The sequence below is a fragment of the Larus michahellis genome, chromosome 4 (genome assembly GCF_964199755.1).
Source record: "Larus michahellis chromosome 4, bLarMic1.1, whole genome shotgun sequence".
Lineage (NCBI taxonomy): Eukaryota > Metazoa > Chordata > Aves > Charadriiformes > Laridae > Larus > Larus michahellis.
Window position 1 is genome coordinate 23,363,611 of NC_133899.1, and position 19,153 is coordinate 23,382,763.

Consider the following 19,153-nt stretch of genomic DNA (forward strand, 5'->3'; position numbering starts at 1 on the left):
GAGCCTTGGTCTGTGGAATGAGCTTGTTAGGAACCACAAACCCCATCATGTTTCACCTGACATAAAAAAACAACTATCGTCCAGTCTGACGTCTCTACTGGAAAGCCATAGAAGTGCAGACATTTAGAAATGAAGCAGAGAAACAACTCTGTACTGCATACCAGTCTCAGAAAGGACATAAGGGAAAGGCTAAAATGTATACGAGACATTACTTAATGCACTCAGAGGCTCCAGGATGGAGACTATTAGTCAAAAGAGAAGAAAAGCAACACATTCACTTCGAAGCACCAATCAAAGAAGGTTTCAGTCTCTTTAAGGACTGATAATTGTAATATTGAAAGATGCTATTGACAAAAAAAAAATCCTAATGGGTGAATGGATATAACTGCACTTTCTGTAGTGGATTTACATCTATTTATGCCATGGAGATATTTGGCCCTGAAATTCTGTGAGGAGATAAGATTTTTGAACTCCATATTTTGAAAATAAGGTCTAAAATCATCACTCGTTTCAATGATATTACTCTGGGTTCGCCAAACCTTCCCCACTGAATGTGCTTTTCTGCTATTTTACTGGCTGTGCTTGTAAATACAGGATTATAAGAAAATCGAAAGATAGGCGGTCTCTCCTAGAAGAGGTTAAAACCCTGCTAAAAATCCACATCTGAGTTGGTGCGATAAAACCTGCCACTGAGTCCAAGCCACAAAGTCCAGAGAAAACACATTTGCTTTAAAAATACCTCATAGAGTTTTGTCACTTTTGAATATAACATTCACGGAGATTTAGCCGATGACACCTGCACACTGCTGACTTACCAGCAATGAGATATATCGATGGCCAGTTACCAGGAGTTACAGGATCAAAGAGTAGTCCATGCCTGAAAGAGAAAAGCTGTTGGATTTGAGTATACGCTGTGATGTATCCTCAGACGTTCTCCAAAGTACAGAGCCACTCCACTGTCAGATGATGCAAACTGCCTGTCTTCTCTCTTCTCCACACTCCCCCACACTCTGAAGCGCTGGACTTCTTCCACACGGGATGTTCAAAATGAACTGAAACCCCTTAATCCTTTGACCCCAAGGGTTAATATCGCAAACTCTCCCCACGCGCTTCGCAAGCTCCCACCACCTGGGACCACTGGCCTGGTCTGGCAAGTGAGAGTGAGTAGAGAGGGTGGATCCTGCAGGACTCCACCGGCATCCTTTCACCAGCTCAGAAAATGCTGCTATCAGCCCGCCTCTTGAACGGTTTCCTCTCGTTCACAGTCGGTACCCCTCTGTCTCCCAAAGGCGCCAGGAACGCAAGCAAGAAACTCTGGTTTTGCTCTGCTCCTCGTGGACCTCCTAGCTGTTTTTATACCAATAGTCTTTCCCACTGGGGCACAGAATTTTTGGTGTGCTGACTATAATCTGACTATAATCCCATTATATTAGCCAAATTCTCAGTGTGTATTTAGCGTAATCTGACATCTCTATAGCATTTTTTACATTGAAGGATGAAAAAAAGCCTTTTCACAAACTACGAACAAGATTCTCTGCTTTTTGACATGATGCAGTGTGCTCCAGAAGGTGCTGCTAGATTGCACTTCCTGTATATGATCAGAGAAGAAACAGTTTGGATCTTTTCCTATTCTAGCAGGCCTCAAAAATGTGGGACAGCCTGACCAGATACCCACAGTCCAGAAATGAAAAGCAGAAGCCAACAGGCAATCATATTTAATACATTCAGAGATTCTGCTGGCCAAAGAGAGCAAGCCATGGGCCAAAAGGAGCATTCACATGGTGACAAAGCAAATGGAGATGCTGTTTCTAAGAATCCTGTAATATCAGCATTCTGCTCATCTAATGCTGACGAATGAAGGGAGTAATGCTGGTGACGCTGAAACTATGGTTCAAAGAGCACAGGCAGTTGAAAACATGGCATGACTCTTCATGCTAGTGATCCTGGGATGACATGGCAGATAAACGGGGAAAAAAAAAAAGCCAGAAACAAGAAATCTGAATGAAGGAGGTGAAGAAATCTGTTGCGTTCATGTTTTGGTAACTTACTGATCAACTATTAATTACCTATTAATTGGTAACTTACACTTAAGTGAATTGATATGAACCTGCTCTCCCTGCAATTCAGAATTCAAGCTCTTAATCTTCTTATTCTAGATCTTGAGAAATACGTAATGTTGCCTCTTTTTTCAGTAACTCATTTAAAACTCTCCAGACTAACGTGAATAAGAGTGAGAACCTAGAATGAAAAAAAGATTATCAGGATATAAAGAGAAAATATTAAAAATGTATGTAGTCAGATATTACAATTGCTTATTTGAGTCTGAAAGACAAAGAATAATCTTTTGTTTTCTTTACAGGGGTAAAATTTGCAAACTTTAGCTTGCTTTTACAGGAAATGTCCTGGATAGCTCAGAAAAAAAGCCCAACATCATTTAAAAAGTGAAGCTCATATAGGACCCCACCCCCGTATCTTCCTTTTAAACAGGTCATCAGTTTCTAGTTTTTATGCAATTTCTTAAAAAAAATAAATGCTTTCTTCTGTGCACAAAGATTGATTCATTAGATGTTTTTTTGTCTCTGGGCATTGAGCAGCCTTTTGCTGAGTGGAGTTGGAGTGCATGCAACTTAACTGGAAGAACATAATTTCCAACATCTCCCTGGGATATTTACTGCAAATAGTGAGACATAAGAAAAAGGAAATTGCTGATGGTTTAATATTTTACACTGGAAAGGATTAATTGTTTTGCTCAGCAGCTTAAGCACTTCACAGGTAGGAAAGGGTCTACCTCTCAAGAATGAACACAGTACTTAACTTTTCTTTCATCCAAGTCATGTGAGTGGATGTGAATGAAATAAAAATACATGTGAGTTTTCTACTCAGATCATCACAGTCACCCTGAGACATCAAAAGTTCAAGAAATCTCACCCCTTTTGAATTTCCTGCAGATATACAATTGTGCGCAGTAATCAGCAAGGTCATTAATTTCTTGCTGAAGGCAGTTACCACAATTATAGTTTTCAGAGAATTGTTGAATGGTTCAGGTTAGAAGGGACCTTAAAGATCATCCAGTTCCAACCCCCCTGCCCTGGGCAGGGACACCTCCCACCACACCAGGTTGCTCCAAGCCCCATTCAGCCTGGCCTTGAACACCTCCAGGGATGGGGCAGCCACAGCTTCTCTGGGCAACCTGGGCCAGGGGCTCACCACCCTCACAGCAAAGAATTTCTTCCCAATATCTCATCTAAATCTCCCTTCTTCCAGTTTAAAACAGTTACTCCTCATCCTATCGCTTCACTCCCTCATAAAGAGTCCTTCTCCATCTCTCCTGTAGGCCCCCTTCAGGTACTGGAAGGCCGCTATAAGTTCTCCCTGGAGCTTTCTCTTCTCCAGGCTGAACAACCCAACTCTCTCAGCCTGTCCTCACAGCAGAGGGGCCCCAGCCCTCGGATCGTCTTTGTGGCCCTCCTCTGGCCCCGCTCCAACAGGTCCATGTCCTTCTTGTGCTGAGGGCTCCAGAGCTGGACACAGTACTCCAGATAGGTCTCACCAGAGCGGAGTAGAGGGACAGAATCCCCCCTCTGGATCTGCTGGCCACGCTTCTTTTGATGCAGCCCAGGATGCGATTGGCCTTCTGGGCTACAGGCGCACATTGCTGGCTCATGTCCAGCTTTTCATCCACCAGCACCCCCAAGGCCTTTTCCGCAGGGCTGCTCTCTATCACACCATCCCCCAGCCTGTATTGATGACGAGGATTGTCCTGACCCAGGTGTAGGACCTTGCAGTTGGCCTGGTTGAACTTCATGAGTTTTGCTCGGGCCCACCTCTCCAGCTCGTCCAGGTCCCTCTGGATGGCATCCTGTCCCTCTGGCCTGTCAACCGCACCACTCAGCTTGGTTTCGTCTGCAAACTTGATGAGGGTGCATTTGATCCCACTGTCTATGCCATTGATGAAGATGTTGAACAGCACCAGTCCCAGTATGGATCCCTGAGGGAGACCACTTGTCACCCCTCTCCATCAAGCCATTGACCACCACCCTGTGGATGCGACCATCCAGCCAGTTCCTTATCCACCGAACAGTCCACCCATCAAATCCATATCTCACCAACTTAGAGAGAAGGATGTTGTGGAGGATCGTGACAAAGGCCTTGCAGAAGTCCAGACAGATGATATCCATTGCTTTTCCCTTGTCCACTGATGCAGTCACTCCATTGTAGAAAGCCACCAGTTTGGTCAGACAGGACTTGCCCCTGGTGAAGCCACGCTGGCTGTCTCGAATCACCTCCCTGTCCTCCATGTGCCTTAGCATAGCTTCTAGGAGGATCTGTTACAAGATATTCCCAGGCACAGAGGTGAGGCTGACAGGACGGTAGTTCCCAGGGTCCTCCTTTCTATCGTTTTTAAAAATGGGTGCGATGTTTCCCTTTTTCCAGTCACCAGGGACTTCACCTGACTTCCATGACTTTTCAAATATCACGGAGAGTAGCTTGGCAACTACATCAGCCAATTCCCTCAGGACTCTGGGGTGCATCTCGTCAGGTCCCATAGACTTGTATACGTTCATGTTCCTCAGGTGGTCAAGAACCTTGTCTTCCCTTACAGTGGGAAGGACTTTGTCCCACAGGTCCCCGTCTTGTGGTCCTTCAACTTGCAAAGGCATGAGGAGAGAGGCTGGCAGTGAAGACCGAGGCAAAAAAGTTGTTGAGAACGCCAGCCTTCTCCTCGTCTGTTGTTACCAGTTTGCCATTCTTAGTCATCAGGGAGGGCACGCTTTCTTTGACCTTCCTTTTGTGGTTGATGTACCTGTAGAAGCCCTTCTTGTTATTCTTAGCATCCCTTGCCAAGTTCAGCTCCAGCTGCGCCTTGGCCTTCCTGACCTCATCCCTACATACCTGGGCAGCATCCCTATACTCTTCCCAGGACACCTGATCCTGCTTGAACTGCCTGTGCAGTTCCTGCTTGCCTTTTAGTTTGACCAGCAGGTCCCAGCTCAGCCATGCTGGTCTCCTCCCTTTCTTGCTTGATTTCTTACACCTGGGGATCGAGAGCTCTTGTGCTCTATGGAAAGCGTCCTTGAAGATCTGCCAGCTCTGTTCTGCCCCCTTGTCCCTGAGGACCATTACCCGGGGGGTCCTGCTAACTCCTTGAAGAGCTGGAGGTTTGCTTTCCTAAAATTCAGGGTCCTGACTAGGCTCCTCGTCTGGCACGTATCCCTCAGGAGCATGAACTCCACCATCAGGACCAAATCCCCTCCCTTGCCCTGCTGGCCACTTTTCTTTTGATGCAGCCCAGGACGCAGTTGGCTTTCTGGGCTGGGAGCTCACATTGCCGGCTCATGTTGAGCTTCTCATCCACCAGCACCCCCAAGTCCTTCTTCTCAGGGCTGCTCTCAATCCATTCTCCGCCCAGCCTGGATTTGTGCCTGGGATTTGCCCCAACCCAGGTGCAGGACCCCGCACTTGGCCTGGTTGAACTTCATGAGGTTCATACAGGCCCACCTCTCCAGCCTGTCGAGGTCCCTCTGGATGGCATCCCTTCCCTCCAGTGTGTCAACTGTGCCACACAGCTTGGTGTTATCGGCAAATTGGCTGAGGGTGCACTCAATCCCACTGCCCATGTCTCTGACAAAGATGTTAAACAGCACTGGTCCCAGTACCCACCCCTGAGGAACGCCACTCGTCACTGGTCACTCGTCACTTTCCCACACTTCTAAACAAAAACAATAGTAATTTGCCATCTAGGGAGTTCCAAATGCAAGAAACACCACCAATTTTGGCAGTATTCCCATCTAAACCATAAAAAGTTTTAGCAAAATGGCACCACTCCTTAAAACAAGAAACCTTCATCAAATGCCTGCCGCTGACTTAACTGTGACTTTCCACTCACAGGCAAAACTACACAACGGTTAAAAATGCCTTGGAAATTGCTGAATCCACTCCCGCATAATAACAGAGATTCACAGAGGGAATGACAGCTGGGAAAAAAAATATTGAAGAGTTCTAGAAATGCTTCTGTTTTCACTTTGGTTGCCAAAAATGCTGTTTGCAATACCAGCTATAGCATCCGGTTTATCTTATCACTTCAATACTCCTGTTCAGTAGGTGCTTAAAAGGTTTTGAAATTCATACTACAGGCTGTATGGAGTCCCTGCTGACATTGCTGCCTTCTGGCTAAGAGACCCTTGGCTAGAAACTGAAAGCCAGCAGACCCTTCCCATAGGATGCTTGGTTACTGTAAATCCCTCTGGTGCTTCTGTGGCTGTTCTCCTCTCTGCAAAATGTGACACAGTCCTCCTCCCCTCCTCCACGGGGAAAGGAACGATACTTTGAGATGTAAATACAAATATGGTGTTTCCTTAATACTGTCGCTGAATCTCCCACATTTGCAGACACACTGAACAGGAAAGTGATGACCTCCTTGGTATAACTACTGCAAAAAATAAAGTTGTACTGGACTGCAGAATCTGTCCCTTGGAGAGCAGTATTTATTCATACGATGCAGCACTTAACTCTCTTATGATAATCCTACTGAAGCCAATTGGCTTACTTGAGTTATATGCCTACATTTGCACAACAAAGGGATTTGCAAAAGCTTGTATCAAAGACACAGTACAGCATTACTTGCAAATAAGAACTCCCACTGCTGCAGGCAAGTTAGCTGATTAGGAAATGCAAATTTGTTGAGCGAAAGTTCCAGGAGGGAAAGGAATGATCTAAATAGCATCAGAAAGGCCAGGGATATGGGTGAAGGATATGTACTACAGTGTGTTGCCTTCTATCAGCTGGACACCACAAAACAGAAAGCTCCGCTCTCACAAGTGTGCACACCACGTGCCTGAGTTACTTGTGCACTCAGGATCCTTTTGGCCAGGATTAAACAGTGAGATTCTGGCTCCACTGAAGTTAGTCGTCTCATCTAGGGGTCTTAAGACAGCGAAAAACCCTGCCAGCATTTCTTATTACTTGATAACAAACACAAATAAGAAAAGCAAGTTATACTATAATCCTGTACGGTAACTGAGATTCTACGTGAGAGGGGACAATGGCTCAATATCAACCTTAGTTTGTGCTGGGGTTTAGTCCAATATGTAGAGAATGATGATTCTCCTCTCACCTTGGCCTTAAAAACTAAAGTCAAAGGGAGTGGTACTTCCTGCTCCCATCAACATCTTGCAGCTTTTTCAGTTGTCTTACTTTAAGTTACCCATGATGGCGCTATCAGATGGCTCTGTCATCACATACACATGCAGTCATGACACATCTCAGCAACTGCGCAACACACGCAGACATCAGCCTGCTCTGGTCAAATGAAAGTCCCTGGAAGAAGCAAGGAACATAATTTTCCTTCCCTGAATTGATCCGAGACACCGAATTGGCTGAGTTTTGCAGTATTCAAGATTTAAGAAGTACATAGATGGGATGTAACAGCTGTCCCTTGATTTCTAAGTTTTCATTCTTTCCCATACTTTGCAGTCCTGTCTGTATCTACTGTACTGGAAGTGTATCTACGGTCTATTGTATCTGTATCTATCTACTGTATACTGTATCTATCTACTGTATCTATCTGCTGTATACTGTATCTATCTACTGTATCTACCAGTATTCTATCTACTGTACCTGAAAGTAATTTGGGTTTTACCCATCACAGCTCAAACCCACTTCTGTAGTATTTCGCTCTGACATTACTCAGTTTTTGGTCAATGCCTTTGCCTCCTGCCTCTTTTGCTCCACCACCACCTTCTCTCAACATCTCTTTCCTTTTCTTCTTCTCAAACACTTTTGCTCCTTTCTTTACTGTGGTTATTGAGGGATTCTGTTATTCTTTGTCTCTGTAAAGCTACAGGGCCTGATCCCCCTCTCAGACTACATCTGCTAGGGTAGGTCCATGTGACAGAGAGAGTTTTGACTTCACCCAAATGCAGGAAGAGAATGAAGTCTCCAGTTTACAAATCCTCCAAGTAGAAACAGGCTCAGTTACGACACAGGACATTTCTTTTCTTTCAGGAAAGTCTTAAAATCATATTTATGAAAATATAGTAATGTTTTAGGATGCTGGGCTCATTATGCATATTTTTATACTAGGATTCACACACAAATGTTCAAGAATAAGAATCTGCCTAGCACCTTTCTCAGGATGAGAAGGCAAACGTACCGCAAAAAGGGGTGACATAATTCTGGCTACCAAACCCATCATTCTTTAAAATTCTCACAGAAGAAAAATTCTTCAGCTGATTTTACAGTGAGTGTAAAACTCTCTCCCTTTGCCCAGTACCTCAGGCTTTCCACACCTCTGTGCCATATTTCAGTATGACATGCTACAGGCTGAGGCATTCTGGGACACAGAGAAACAGTGTTTTTGTTTCTTCTTTTTCCAGGTGTCTTACTTCTGCACCCTAGAAAAAGAGCATATTCCATTTGCATAGTTGTCTCTTCTCGCTCACAGTGCAAGCTTTCATATTTAGCATATAGATTTGTTTCCTAAATCTGATTAAGCAGGGGATATTTTTTACTAATCCCATTCTGCAAATCATAATTTTACCAGGACTGCCTTTTAGAAAGAGTTTTTGGACATTTCCCTGTAATTTATTTGGAATAGAAGGATTTCTTTTCCAATCAGAACGACTTCATCTCTCATTAAAAACCCACAAAAACAACACAGGACAATAGTTAACAGTGCTAACTCTAACATAATGTCTGTTTTCTGTACCATAGATAAAAATTCAGCATCTTACAAGAAATTACCTTTTGCACTAAGTCTCTTTTCAGAAGCATGCATTTTCCTTACAGCTGTTGTCAGGATTTAATGTACCTGAAAAGGAGACATTCTAACATCAGCGGCGTGTGGGTGTCACGTTGAAAAACACACGTGCATACATTTCTTGTGCTCCTGGGTCTCTATTTCTGATACCTGTCTAACAAATTAACGACATTTAGATTTTCACAACTCCAGCACACTACAGGTCACAAAAAGCTTGCCGTTTCTTTGCTGGCTGGATTTTTGTAGCATATACTGCCATGGTAGCTAAGGGATGTGTAAGTGACGGAAGTACATCATCCTAAGGTCTCAGCCTCCACTGCCTGTGCTTTATTTTTCTTAGTAAGAAATACGATAGTACAAGATCTAATAAACTGGTGCAAATTTGATTATTTTTGCATGTGTTTGATCAAGATATTAAACTACCAGCATGCAGACAGAGCAGTACCAAATCACAATGCATCCAGCTTGAGCAAACAGCAGCATGAAAAATGCTGAGGAGGTAAGAATTAAAAGATAATTGAAGAGGCATTGGCTTATGCCTTAGTCATGGACTGAAAATGTCATTAAACAGATCATCAAACCCCCTATAAATAACTCTGTCATTATTTTTCAGGGATATTGGCAGGTCTCTTGGGTTTCAGCCCTGCTTGTTTTTTTGTTTTTCTTCCTTAGCAGAACAAAGGCAGAAATATTTACTAGATTATTAAAATGTCATTTTACAGATCACCCTACATAGAAAGGGTAATGCTTTCGGCATATACAGTTTAGGGAACAGCAACAAAACTAACGTGATGAAAAATGAACGAATTTTGAAACAGCAAAACAATAAGGAAAAAAACCCAAACAACACAAGGCCAGGTTCTAATATGAAAATTCAGATAAAAATAGGGGTAACCACACTTTTTACACTTACACAATCAAACCCAGAATTTAGCACAGGGCATTTGATTCTCCCACCAAAATATGAGTTTATTACTTATTTTATAGCACTAAAATAAATTACTTTGAGATGTAGCCTCCCTTTGAAATCTACGGTGTACATAGCTCATTAATACTGACTTCTGACTACCCAGCGCAGCCACGGCTGCCACTCTCATCTACCCCGCAAGATGACCCGTGCCTTTAATTGCCAAAAAGAAATCATGGGGATAACTAACCACACAAACAGCACTCGCATGGCTTTCCACAGAGCTAACTGGTAAGTTCAGACTCCTGTATTTAAGCCGCAGGGTAACCCCTTGGCCTGCCAGAATAGCCTCGGAGGGGCCAGACGTGGCAGCGGGCCAGCCCTGGTGGCCATCCGGAGCGTCCTGCTGGGGAATGGGGGCTTTTGTCACCCAGCCACGACCTGGGCACGCCGCTGTCAGGGAGCACCGCTGCAAATTCAGCCTGGTGCCTGTATTTAACAGAGATACGCCTTCGAGACGGCCCTTTTGCGGAGGTCTGCCTGAAAGGCTGAGGGGGAATGGGGGCCGCAGGGAACTGCCCGGGGCCCGATCTGAAAGCAAGCCGGCGCCCTGCCACAGCCGGCCCCTGCTACAAAGGCTGTTGGCGGTGGACACCCGCCGACGCGCTGACTGGGGGCCACGCCGGCGGGACAGGACAAGGCCGCATCGGGCCCGGGGCTCGGCTGCTCGCTGACGAGGGCTGAGGCCTGGCCTCCCCCGGGCGCAGCTCGGCAGCGCGCCCGCCCGGGCCCTGGGGCCGCCGGGCGGCAGGACCGCCCAGGCTGCTGCGCTGCCGGGGGTACCGCGGACACGTGTGCCGGTGGGGCTATGAGGGACGGCCCCGGCGGCAGGGCAGCACCGCGCTGGGAAAGCCCCGGAGCGCACGGGCAGCGCCACGGCGCATGCGCGGCGGCGAGAGGCGCTTGAGTGGCTGCGCGGGAGCCCGGCGGCGCTCGAGTCGTTGCGGTGCTCGTTCGCCCGGCCATGTGCGAGGCGTATTTCCCCGTGGGCCCCGGCCTGGGCCTGGAGGAGAATTTCCTGTCACTGGACGACATCCTGATGTCGCAGGAGAAGCTGCCGGGCCGCGCCGGGAGCGCCCTGCCGCGCCTGGCCTTCGCGCTGGGCCAGGGGGCCGGCACCGGCGACTCCATCCCCGAGGTAAACTGGGGGGGGGAGGAGGAAAACACTACAACTCCCAGCAGCCACCGCGCGGGTTGGCCCGGCACGGGCGGGCGCGGCGGCGGCGCGGGGGTGCTGGGAGCTGTAGGCGCGCGTCCCCTCCCGCAGGGCCCGGGGCCGTGGGGGGCTGCCGCGGCCCGCACTGTCCCTTGCCCGTCCCGGGCCCCAGCCGGCACCCCGGTTTTGGGATCACGGCAAGGAAATTTATGCTTCTGGCTGCTTTTGTAAAAGTTATTTTTACTTTTATTGTATGCATTTTGCATGGCTTTTTTTTTTCTTCCGGTATTTAATAATCTGACGATTATTAGATTATGCAACAGCAATAAACACTTTCAGAGCGTGGCAGTAATAATGAGTGCCTCTAAAACGTGTCTGGTTTATCCTGCTATTACAGTAGGCTGTTCTGAAAACAAAATTGACTTTTTTGTAGCACTGGATTTTCATTAATAAAGTTCACTGTCTTTGGGCTTGATTTACATCTATTTTTGTGGTGAGGACAACTTCCGTTTTTTTCATTCATGCAGGGATCAAAGCTGGAAGTACCTCTGTGGCTTGCTAAAGGTCTACATGACAGCAAAAGAAGAATAATTTCTGTGGAACTGCCAAAGATTTACAAGGAAGCCTGGAGGACAGTGTTCAGCGCTGATGCTAACGTAGTTGATCTACATAAAATGGGGCCATACTATTACGGGTTTGGCTCCCAGCTCCTGAATTTTGACAATCCAGAGAATCCTGAGATAGCTCAGACTATCCTGCAGGCAAGTATCTGAACTAAATCTTGTAATTTGTTTTTACATTTTTCCGTCTGGCTCTTGTTCTGAGCTGCTCAGCAGTCTTCAGGGAAAATATCCTGTTTTAATCCAAACGACTTCTGTATTGAATATGGATTTCTAGATCAGATGACCCTTTTGGCGGCTGCACAGTCTAGGGGTGGAAGCCTCAAGTATGCATCCAGGAGTGTAATTTTTAGCTTGGAGTTTCCACACTGTAAATATGGTATTTCATAAAATCCTGTGAAACAGGACTAGAGGAGATGGAAGATTATTTAATTACGCATGTGCTGCGGGGCAGAATTAATTCACCATCTATTACTTAAATTTTTCTACCCTGTTTTTAAAGCTCTGTAACGAGGAGACTTCCCACTGCTCTGGGCAGTCTGTTTCAGTGCTTCGCCATCCTGATCTTAGAAGGTTTCCTCTAATGTCTAAACTAAAGCTCCTTTACAGCAGTGCAAGCTCTGTTCTGTTTGTCTCATGCAAAGTAAATGCTGAGGACAGATTATTCTCCTCCTTCCTGCAGCAGGCCCAATTTGTTTGGTATCTCTTTCTGGGTCCTGCTTTCTGACCTCTGATTGTAGTTGTTGTGCACTGCTAGTATCTTTCCAGTTGATCTGCATCCACTGTGACATGCAGTGCCCTCAACAGCGTGCGGCCGCCTGCCCAGGACTTGCCCTGATGATAACAAAAAGATTACTCTGTGAATGTTGTACGCCACGATGTTCTTTGCTCATTGTGGTGCAGCGTCTTGTTTTTCACGGTAGAGTGACATAGATACGCATTCAGTTTGTTTTCAAACCACCTGTTATTTTCACACCATCTTTCTAATTTGTCGGGATCATTATGAATTAAGAGTTCTGCTCCCCAGCATGCCTGTGGTCATCCCTCCTCCTTCTCCTGCATGTTGTTTGCTAATTTAATAAGCGTGACTTCTGTTCCTTTAGTAAGCTTGTTAATTTATATATCAAACAGTACTCGGTTCCGGATAGACCCCTGCTGAACTTCACTCTTTCCCTCTCTTCCCTCCTGATAGGAGCGATGGATAATTGTCTTTACCAACCACCTACGGGTGGTTTAGCTGAATCTTGCAAGAACGCCCCATGACAGATCCCTATCTGCTGCTTTTCCTCCCTTTGTAAGACTTAGCATCCTGCCACAATAGGAGGCTAGGCTGGTCTTGCAGAGTTTGTTCTTGGCAAGTCCCTGTTGGCTGTTGCTCTTCTCTCTATTTTCTTGCAGAAGTTTATGTATAGTTTATCTGTTCCAGTATGTTTCCAGGAATTGATACTGATGGATTGATAATTCCCTGGCTCTTCCTTCCTCCCTCTCCATCTACCCTTTCTCTTTTAAAAGAGAGGTACCATCTTTGCCAGTTTCCAGACTTCTGCGCTCCTTGAGCTTTTAAAGATAACCACTAACAGCTCTCATCACGAGATTTCTTCAGCCAGCTCTCTAAGTAGTCTGGGATGATTGCTATTCTTTTTTTTTTTTTTTTTTTTTTTTTTTTTTTCTTTATTTCTCCATTTGATAAATGAAGGCTGATGCAGAGAGGCTTTAAAGCACTGCTGCTTTCTTGGCGTTGTCCACTGAAAGCTTGCTTTCTGCATTGAGGAGGTGACCACACCTTTCCTTGTCTTTTCTCTTTCTGCTAATGGACATCTTAGGAAAAAAGCCACATCAGCACGCATCACTTGTTGACAGAAAGATCAAAGCACACAAGGTGTGCTTTCTCTTTATTAAAAGCAAACAAGGAGGGAGTTGTGCTGACTTAAACAAAAACACCAAAAAACCCACTCTCCCAAATATTCAGGAACTATAAATGTATAACTACGTGGTGACAAAGCCAAAATTATTAATTTATAATGCATTTATTCTAGAAGTAAATCTCTAAAACACTACAGTTCTGGTGATTCTAAAATCGGCTTCTGAAATAACAAAGTGCAGTTTTCAAAGAATTTTGACCTCTTTGGTTTTTTTTTTTATTCCCAAAAGCAAAGGTAAGGGGGGAAATAAAAATCCTTAAATGTGTCTTGTTGCTTAGCTTTTTAAAATGCTATTTATTAGTTGTAGATTTGTTTTTTTCTATTTTTTTCGTGGTTAAGTGTTTTTTTAGCATACTGAGTGCTTTACAGTGGCGGTTTGGCTTAACTTCCAGGCCGTGCACCGGCTGCAGCCTGCATGTTACTGCAGCAGCTGCTGTGGCATGAGATTTGTTCCACCCGCTCTAAGGCAACGGTTGCTTGTGAAGTGAGGTGGAATAGAGCATATTTGTGTTGTACCCTGTGGTCTTCTCAAGCCTGTCATTAGGAAGCGGCCAAAATCTAATTCTGTGCTTGCTTCCCATCTGGTGTACCACGCACTCGCTCTCCCAGCTCAGGCAGGAGATGGTTTGTCTTTGTGTCCAAGGCTAAGAAGTGCTATGCTGTTCGCAGACACTTGGCTAGTTGTGAACTACAGCTTACACCTTTGGCTTTTTGGTCTCGACAACTCAGACCTCTAGAATGTGAGCTGAAGAAGCCCCTGTGTTACCTGTCACTAATGCTGCTTATCTTCTTTAGACATTTATTAGCCGTTTTCGTCGTATCATGGACTCCTCTCAGAATGCCTATAATGAAGACACATCAGCGCTGGTGGCTCGGCTGGATGAATTGGAACGAGCCTTATTTCGAGCTGGCCAGAAGGGGCTGAATGACTTCCAGTGCTGGGAAAAGGGACAGGCTTCTCAAATCACAGCATCCAGTCTGGTCCAGAATTACGGGAAAAGAAAGTTCACAGATATGGATGGTTGAAAACCTGAAGAACGTGCGGCTACAGCTGGGGACACCGAGGGATTTAGAGTCTGTCTGTCACAGGAAAGGAAGATGAATCAGCTTAGGGGAAGGACAGGCTCCCTGTTCATTAATGGGAATTCTTCTGTGTAACATCTTCGGATTAGACTAGTGCAAATTTTAAAGGCAGGCGGCAAAGATATAAAAAATAGATGACATCCCATCACTGGATAGCTCTACAGCTTACTCATACGACTTCTGAGGATTTGCAGTTAAAGTGTTTGCTAGGTGGCTGAAAGGGTATGAAAGGATTTTCTAAAAGGGTAATTAATATTTATTATTCTTTATCTTCCAAACCGATACAATTACAATACCAGATCTGTTTGGAAAAAAGTGTAATTCTAAGTATTTCATCTTGTCCTTCCCATTCCAACCTCCTGGGAATGGCTGCTTCCAGGTTTCCTGTTCTTTGGAGAACCTCAATGATGTGAACAAAAAAAAAGGTGGTACAAACTGCATTGAGTTTTCCCCATTTCTTTTACGCTGACGTGGAATAGGTACTTTTTGTGAGGCAGGAACGTTTTTCTTTGCTGACTTTTGTACACAGTGCCCCAGAGAAAAATCCCTCTTTTAGCCCATGTAGCAAGTGAAGTGGCTGTGCAGGTCTCACGTGCCACCTCATCCTCTCTCTCCCTTTCAGCCCTTGTGGGCTTGATGCTGCATGGGGTAGAGAACATTCTCATTTGATGCGAGTGGCTTTTGTGATGATGTGTCTTTATGACAGGTGTTAAGCTCCTCCGCTTTCTTACAGAGAAGGCAACAAAGAGTTAGTCCGGACCAGATCAGAAGCAGCAACTTTAATGGAAACTCTACCCCATTATCAACCTTTGAGCCATCTGTTTTCCCATGAAAAATTCTGAGTACAAAATTTGGTTAGTAGGAGGGACAGAGCAAGTGAACTGAGTTTCCTTCCTTCTGATCCATCTAAATGATCCTAGCAAATTGATCCTAGTAGATGTCCTACTGGAGCTGGAACTTGCTAAACAGCACAGTGATTATCGTCCTGTGTGGATGCCCTTAAACGTAGATGATCTGAAGTCCCGTTGGATTGGAGACAGAGAACAGGTGGTTATCTCTGTAGGACTTAGTTCCCGCAGTCATCAGGATGGTCATCCTTTGGAAGCGGGTGTTAGAGGTCTTATGGATGCTTGTAAGTGTTTGTAGAAGGTGGACCTTGCAGAGCACCTAAGTGGAGGAGCCCAGAGGGTGATGATACTGAGCGCTTCCTCTTCTGTGGGAATCACTGGGAGGTGACGGGAAGATCCGAATCATGGAGGAGTTATTACTGGACTTGTGGATGCACTTGGATATCGGATACTTCAAACTGGAAACCTCAAGTACAAAGGGTGCATGGCCATTACTTGGCTGGAGGTGGTGAGAGGGGACAGCGTGCTGGCTTCTTCAGACCTTGGCATCTCCGCCTCCTGCCACAGGAAACTAATTGGAAGCTGTGCCTGGCAAAGCGTTTAAAGTGTGTGCCAGATCAAATGCTGCTACACTTAATGGCACGTAGTAGCCTATGCATTTTCATGAAGCTTTTGTCTGTTGTCCATTTCTGGATTTTTATGTTGAATAAATATTTTGTAAGGGGAGACTCGTAATGGAAAAGGTCTGTTGTTAATTGCCGTGCAGCAAAAAAATTAATGATCGAGTGGAAAGCACGAGTCTTGACAAAACTGTGGCCATGATAGATAATGCAGCCCTGCTTGTATCGTTCCCCTTGTAGGGAACACCGTTGGGAGCTACGTTTGTGCAGTCACACGAGTGTAGAAGTAGTTCCTGTCTGACTTCGCCCATGTGGGCGATAGCTGTTGGCTCGAATTGTGGGAGAGACGCTGCCAACTAATCAGTAAGCTGCTGATTTTCTGAATTTCATTTTTATGAATCACAGGATGGACGGAGGTGATTCCGTGTTGCCTGGGCTTTGTGGCAGCGTAGTGGGTAGCGGGTGGAAGTCAGCGCTCTCTGTGTGCATATGCTGCTGCTCCAAGCACTGTAGCACAGACTTCGTGCAGCGTTGTCAAAGCTGTGTTCAGTGCTTCAGCTGCCAGAGGAGCAAGCCCATCTGTGATGAGACGCTTTTTTGAATTGGAAAGATTATTTTAATGAGATGGGGGCTTTGAGATCTAGTTGGTTTACAACCAAAATCACTAGTTCATCAGTTTCTGGACTGGTTTTGGTGACTATCCAGACTCATTTGCCTACATTTGTAAGAACGTTTTTCTTCTTCTCTACTGCTGAGTGCAAAATCCAAGCAGAGGGTTGCTCATTTGCCAACACTTTGTGCAGCTACTTTCAGAGTGGGGAGGAAAAAAATCCCTGAAGTAGTCCTCAGTGTCACTGGCTTTTTGTAAGGAGGCAACGTCACTTTTAGTATCCCTGAGTGTTTAGGAATAAACACCAGTAAGACCTTTTAAAAATCTGATCCTGTAACTTTAAATTACAGCCTTTGGTTGTATTTGGTACAGATTTGGTATTCTGTTGATTTTTTTTTTTTGGTTGGTTTTGGTTTTTTTTTTCCTTGTTGGCTGGAATGTTTTTGTTTTTTTTGTTTTATGTCCAGAAATACAACAAAAGAGTGCTCTGTACTTTTTTAAACAGACTGTTCTTTATGATTGCACCGCAGCAAGCTGTAAGTTAGAAAAGTTTGAACATGTGTATTTTCAGAATGGCACAATAAATCATCATTACAGAACTAGACAAAAGAGGTCTGAAAAGGACTTCCAAGTGTCATTTCTCCCCACTTCCATCAGCTTTTGAACTGGAGGACTACTGATGTTTATGGGAAAGCACTCCATAGACACATTTTACAGTATTGCCACAATGGTTTTCATTGCAATCAATTTTGAAATGTTGATTAGTTCTATGTTCACATAAGAATAGCTATTTAGGTTTTTATGGCCTGTTTTTTTGAAAAGAGGTATGAGCTGACCTGGCCCAGCCCTTCCCCTAAAGCGAGGAGCTGGACTCAATGATCCTTACGGGTCGCTTCCAACTTGAGATATTCTGTGATTAGCCCCGTCTAACCCATCTCAGGATGATTGTCCAGCCAGGCCTTTAGAAGCTGCCTCTGCAGGAGAACCCACAGTCTCGCTAGGTAGTGTGCTCCCGTGCCTGACTGCAATGTGCAACGAACAAAGTTGGAGCTGCGCATTCACTGACACCGCAGAAGACAACAGTCAGTCGAGCTTCCCAAGTTGGAATGGTTAGTGAAACTGAAACATTTTCTTCACCTAAGTTTTACATGAACTCGTAAAACTCTCAGCTCCGCTTGTTTATCTCTTCTGTGTATTTTTTAAGCAGGTGAGGCAGCTGGAGAGGTTTAACCCCCAGTTAAATGCAAATAGTTTTGCAACCAGCACATACACACTTTCTCACCTATCTAACCCTTTCACAAAACATTCATATTTCTTCCTTAGTCTCCTTTGCTCTAAACAATGTCTTAGTTTGTCCTCTGGCATTGGTTTATTTTTGGTCGGTAGAATGAAGCAGTTGATTGCTTCTGCCAGCCTGGAAGCAATAGGTGGTGTCATTTGGACGAAGAGCAACCAGGAGGAGCGGCAGCAAGAAGCGTTTTGAGAACTGACCTACTATAACACCAGATGTTATTTTTATGAGAGAAACAGTGGTACTAACTGAGGTAAGATCGCAAGGCTTTCTGATCTTGATCAGTGATTTTTCTACCTGGTTTTTGGTGACCGGCTATTACAAGAGCTTCATTCAAAATTTTAATTAAACCAGCTACTTAACAGAGATGCGATGTAATCGTCAGAGGCACAATGTGAACGCTTTCTTCACGTAGAGCTGCTTCTGTTCCCGGATGTGCTTTTTATAAAACACATTGTCTGGTAGCACAGCATATGGCTCAGGAGCTTGTGGTTTTATTTAAAAAACGCAATTCATCTAGTGCTGCCTCTGCCTGGCAGGAGGCAACTCAAAGCTGTTCCTTGCCTCAGGTTCCTTTTCTGACAAAGGAAGGTAACACTCCCTCATCAAGAGTGTGTTTTGTCCTCTGGATTGTAGGCAGCGTCTTTGTTACAGCAAATATGCCAGCCAGATTTTCCCAGCTGTGCTGCATCTGCCAGAGCTCAGATGCTTATTTGATAAGTGCTTGTCAGAGCTAAAAGATTCCCCTTTTCAGAAATCACTGTGGTTTCCATGGTCAGTCTGATCAGAAACCCTTACTGCTAAGCTTCTTCAAGACTGCCATATATCTGATAAATTATAAGATAAGTGCTTTTCCCACCCTCCGCCCTTCTCTCATACCTGAACAGCTGCTTGGTCCTGCAGAAGGTGGCTGAGTGGGCAGTTCTAAGCCCAACATTTCTCCCCTGTTTTCCTGATCTTACCGGCTCAGAAGTGCTTTCACTAGAGTTGATGGCAGCCTGAGCGCTAAGTGCTGAGTAGAATTGTTGGTGGGACTTTGGTGCAAAAACTGGTGGAAGGATAACAGATTGCCCTGATTTCATCATGTCACACGAGTGAGTGGTGGGGGAAGACCATGCACGCTTCCAGCTTATGTATGATGGTTTTGCTTTGCAAGAACTGGCTTTGGGAGTTGAACTCTAGTGGGTGTAACGTGCTTTTCTTTTTTTTGTGCTGACAAGACAATGTGATTCAAGTCTGGGGCAAGCAGGTGCTGCTTTTGAAAGAAGCTGTGCCAGT

At 45.1% G+C, this 19,153-nt stretch overlaps 1 protein-coding gene across 1 annotated transcript; it reads left to right on the forward strand.

The window, feature by feature from the left end:
• Positions 1-10,605: 10,605 nt before the first annotated feature.
• On the forward strand, positions 10,606-16,080 carry GINS3 (GINS complex subunit 3). Its single transcript, XM_074583500.1, has 3 exons — positions 10,606-10,863; positions 11,409-11,642; positions 14,219-16,080. Exons 1-3 carry the CDS (start codon positions 10,690-10,692, stop codon positions 14,447-14,449), a joined length of 639 nt encoding a protein of 212 aa, XP_074439601.1. The 5' UTR covers positions 10,606-10,689; the 3' UTR covers positions 14,450-16,080.
• Positions 16,081-19,153: the final 3,073 nt, after the last annotated feature.

Bases quoted from the DNA above. Each gene is read 5' to 3' on its own strand.
- GINS3 (XM_074583500.1), top strand. From the start codon at position 10,690: ATGTGCGAGGCGTATTTCCCCGTGGGCCCCGGCCTGGGCCTGGAGGAG. The intron at 10,864-11,408 runs GTAAACTGGGGG...TCATTCATGCAG, and splicing joins CCGGCGACTCCATCCCCGAG to GGATCAAAGCTGGAAGTACC. The intron at 11,643-14,218 runs GCAAGTATCTGA...TATCTTCTTTAG, and splicing joins TAGCTCAGACTATCCTGCAG to ACATTTATTAGCCGTTTTCG.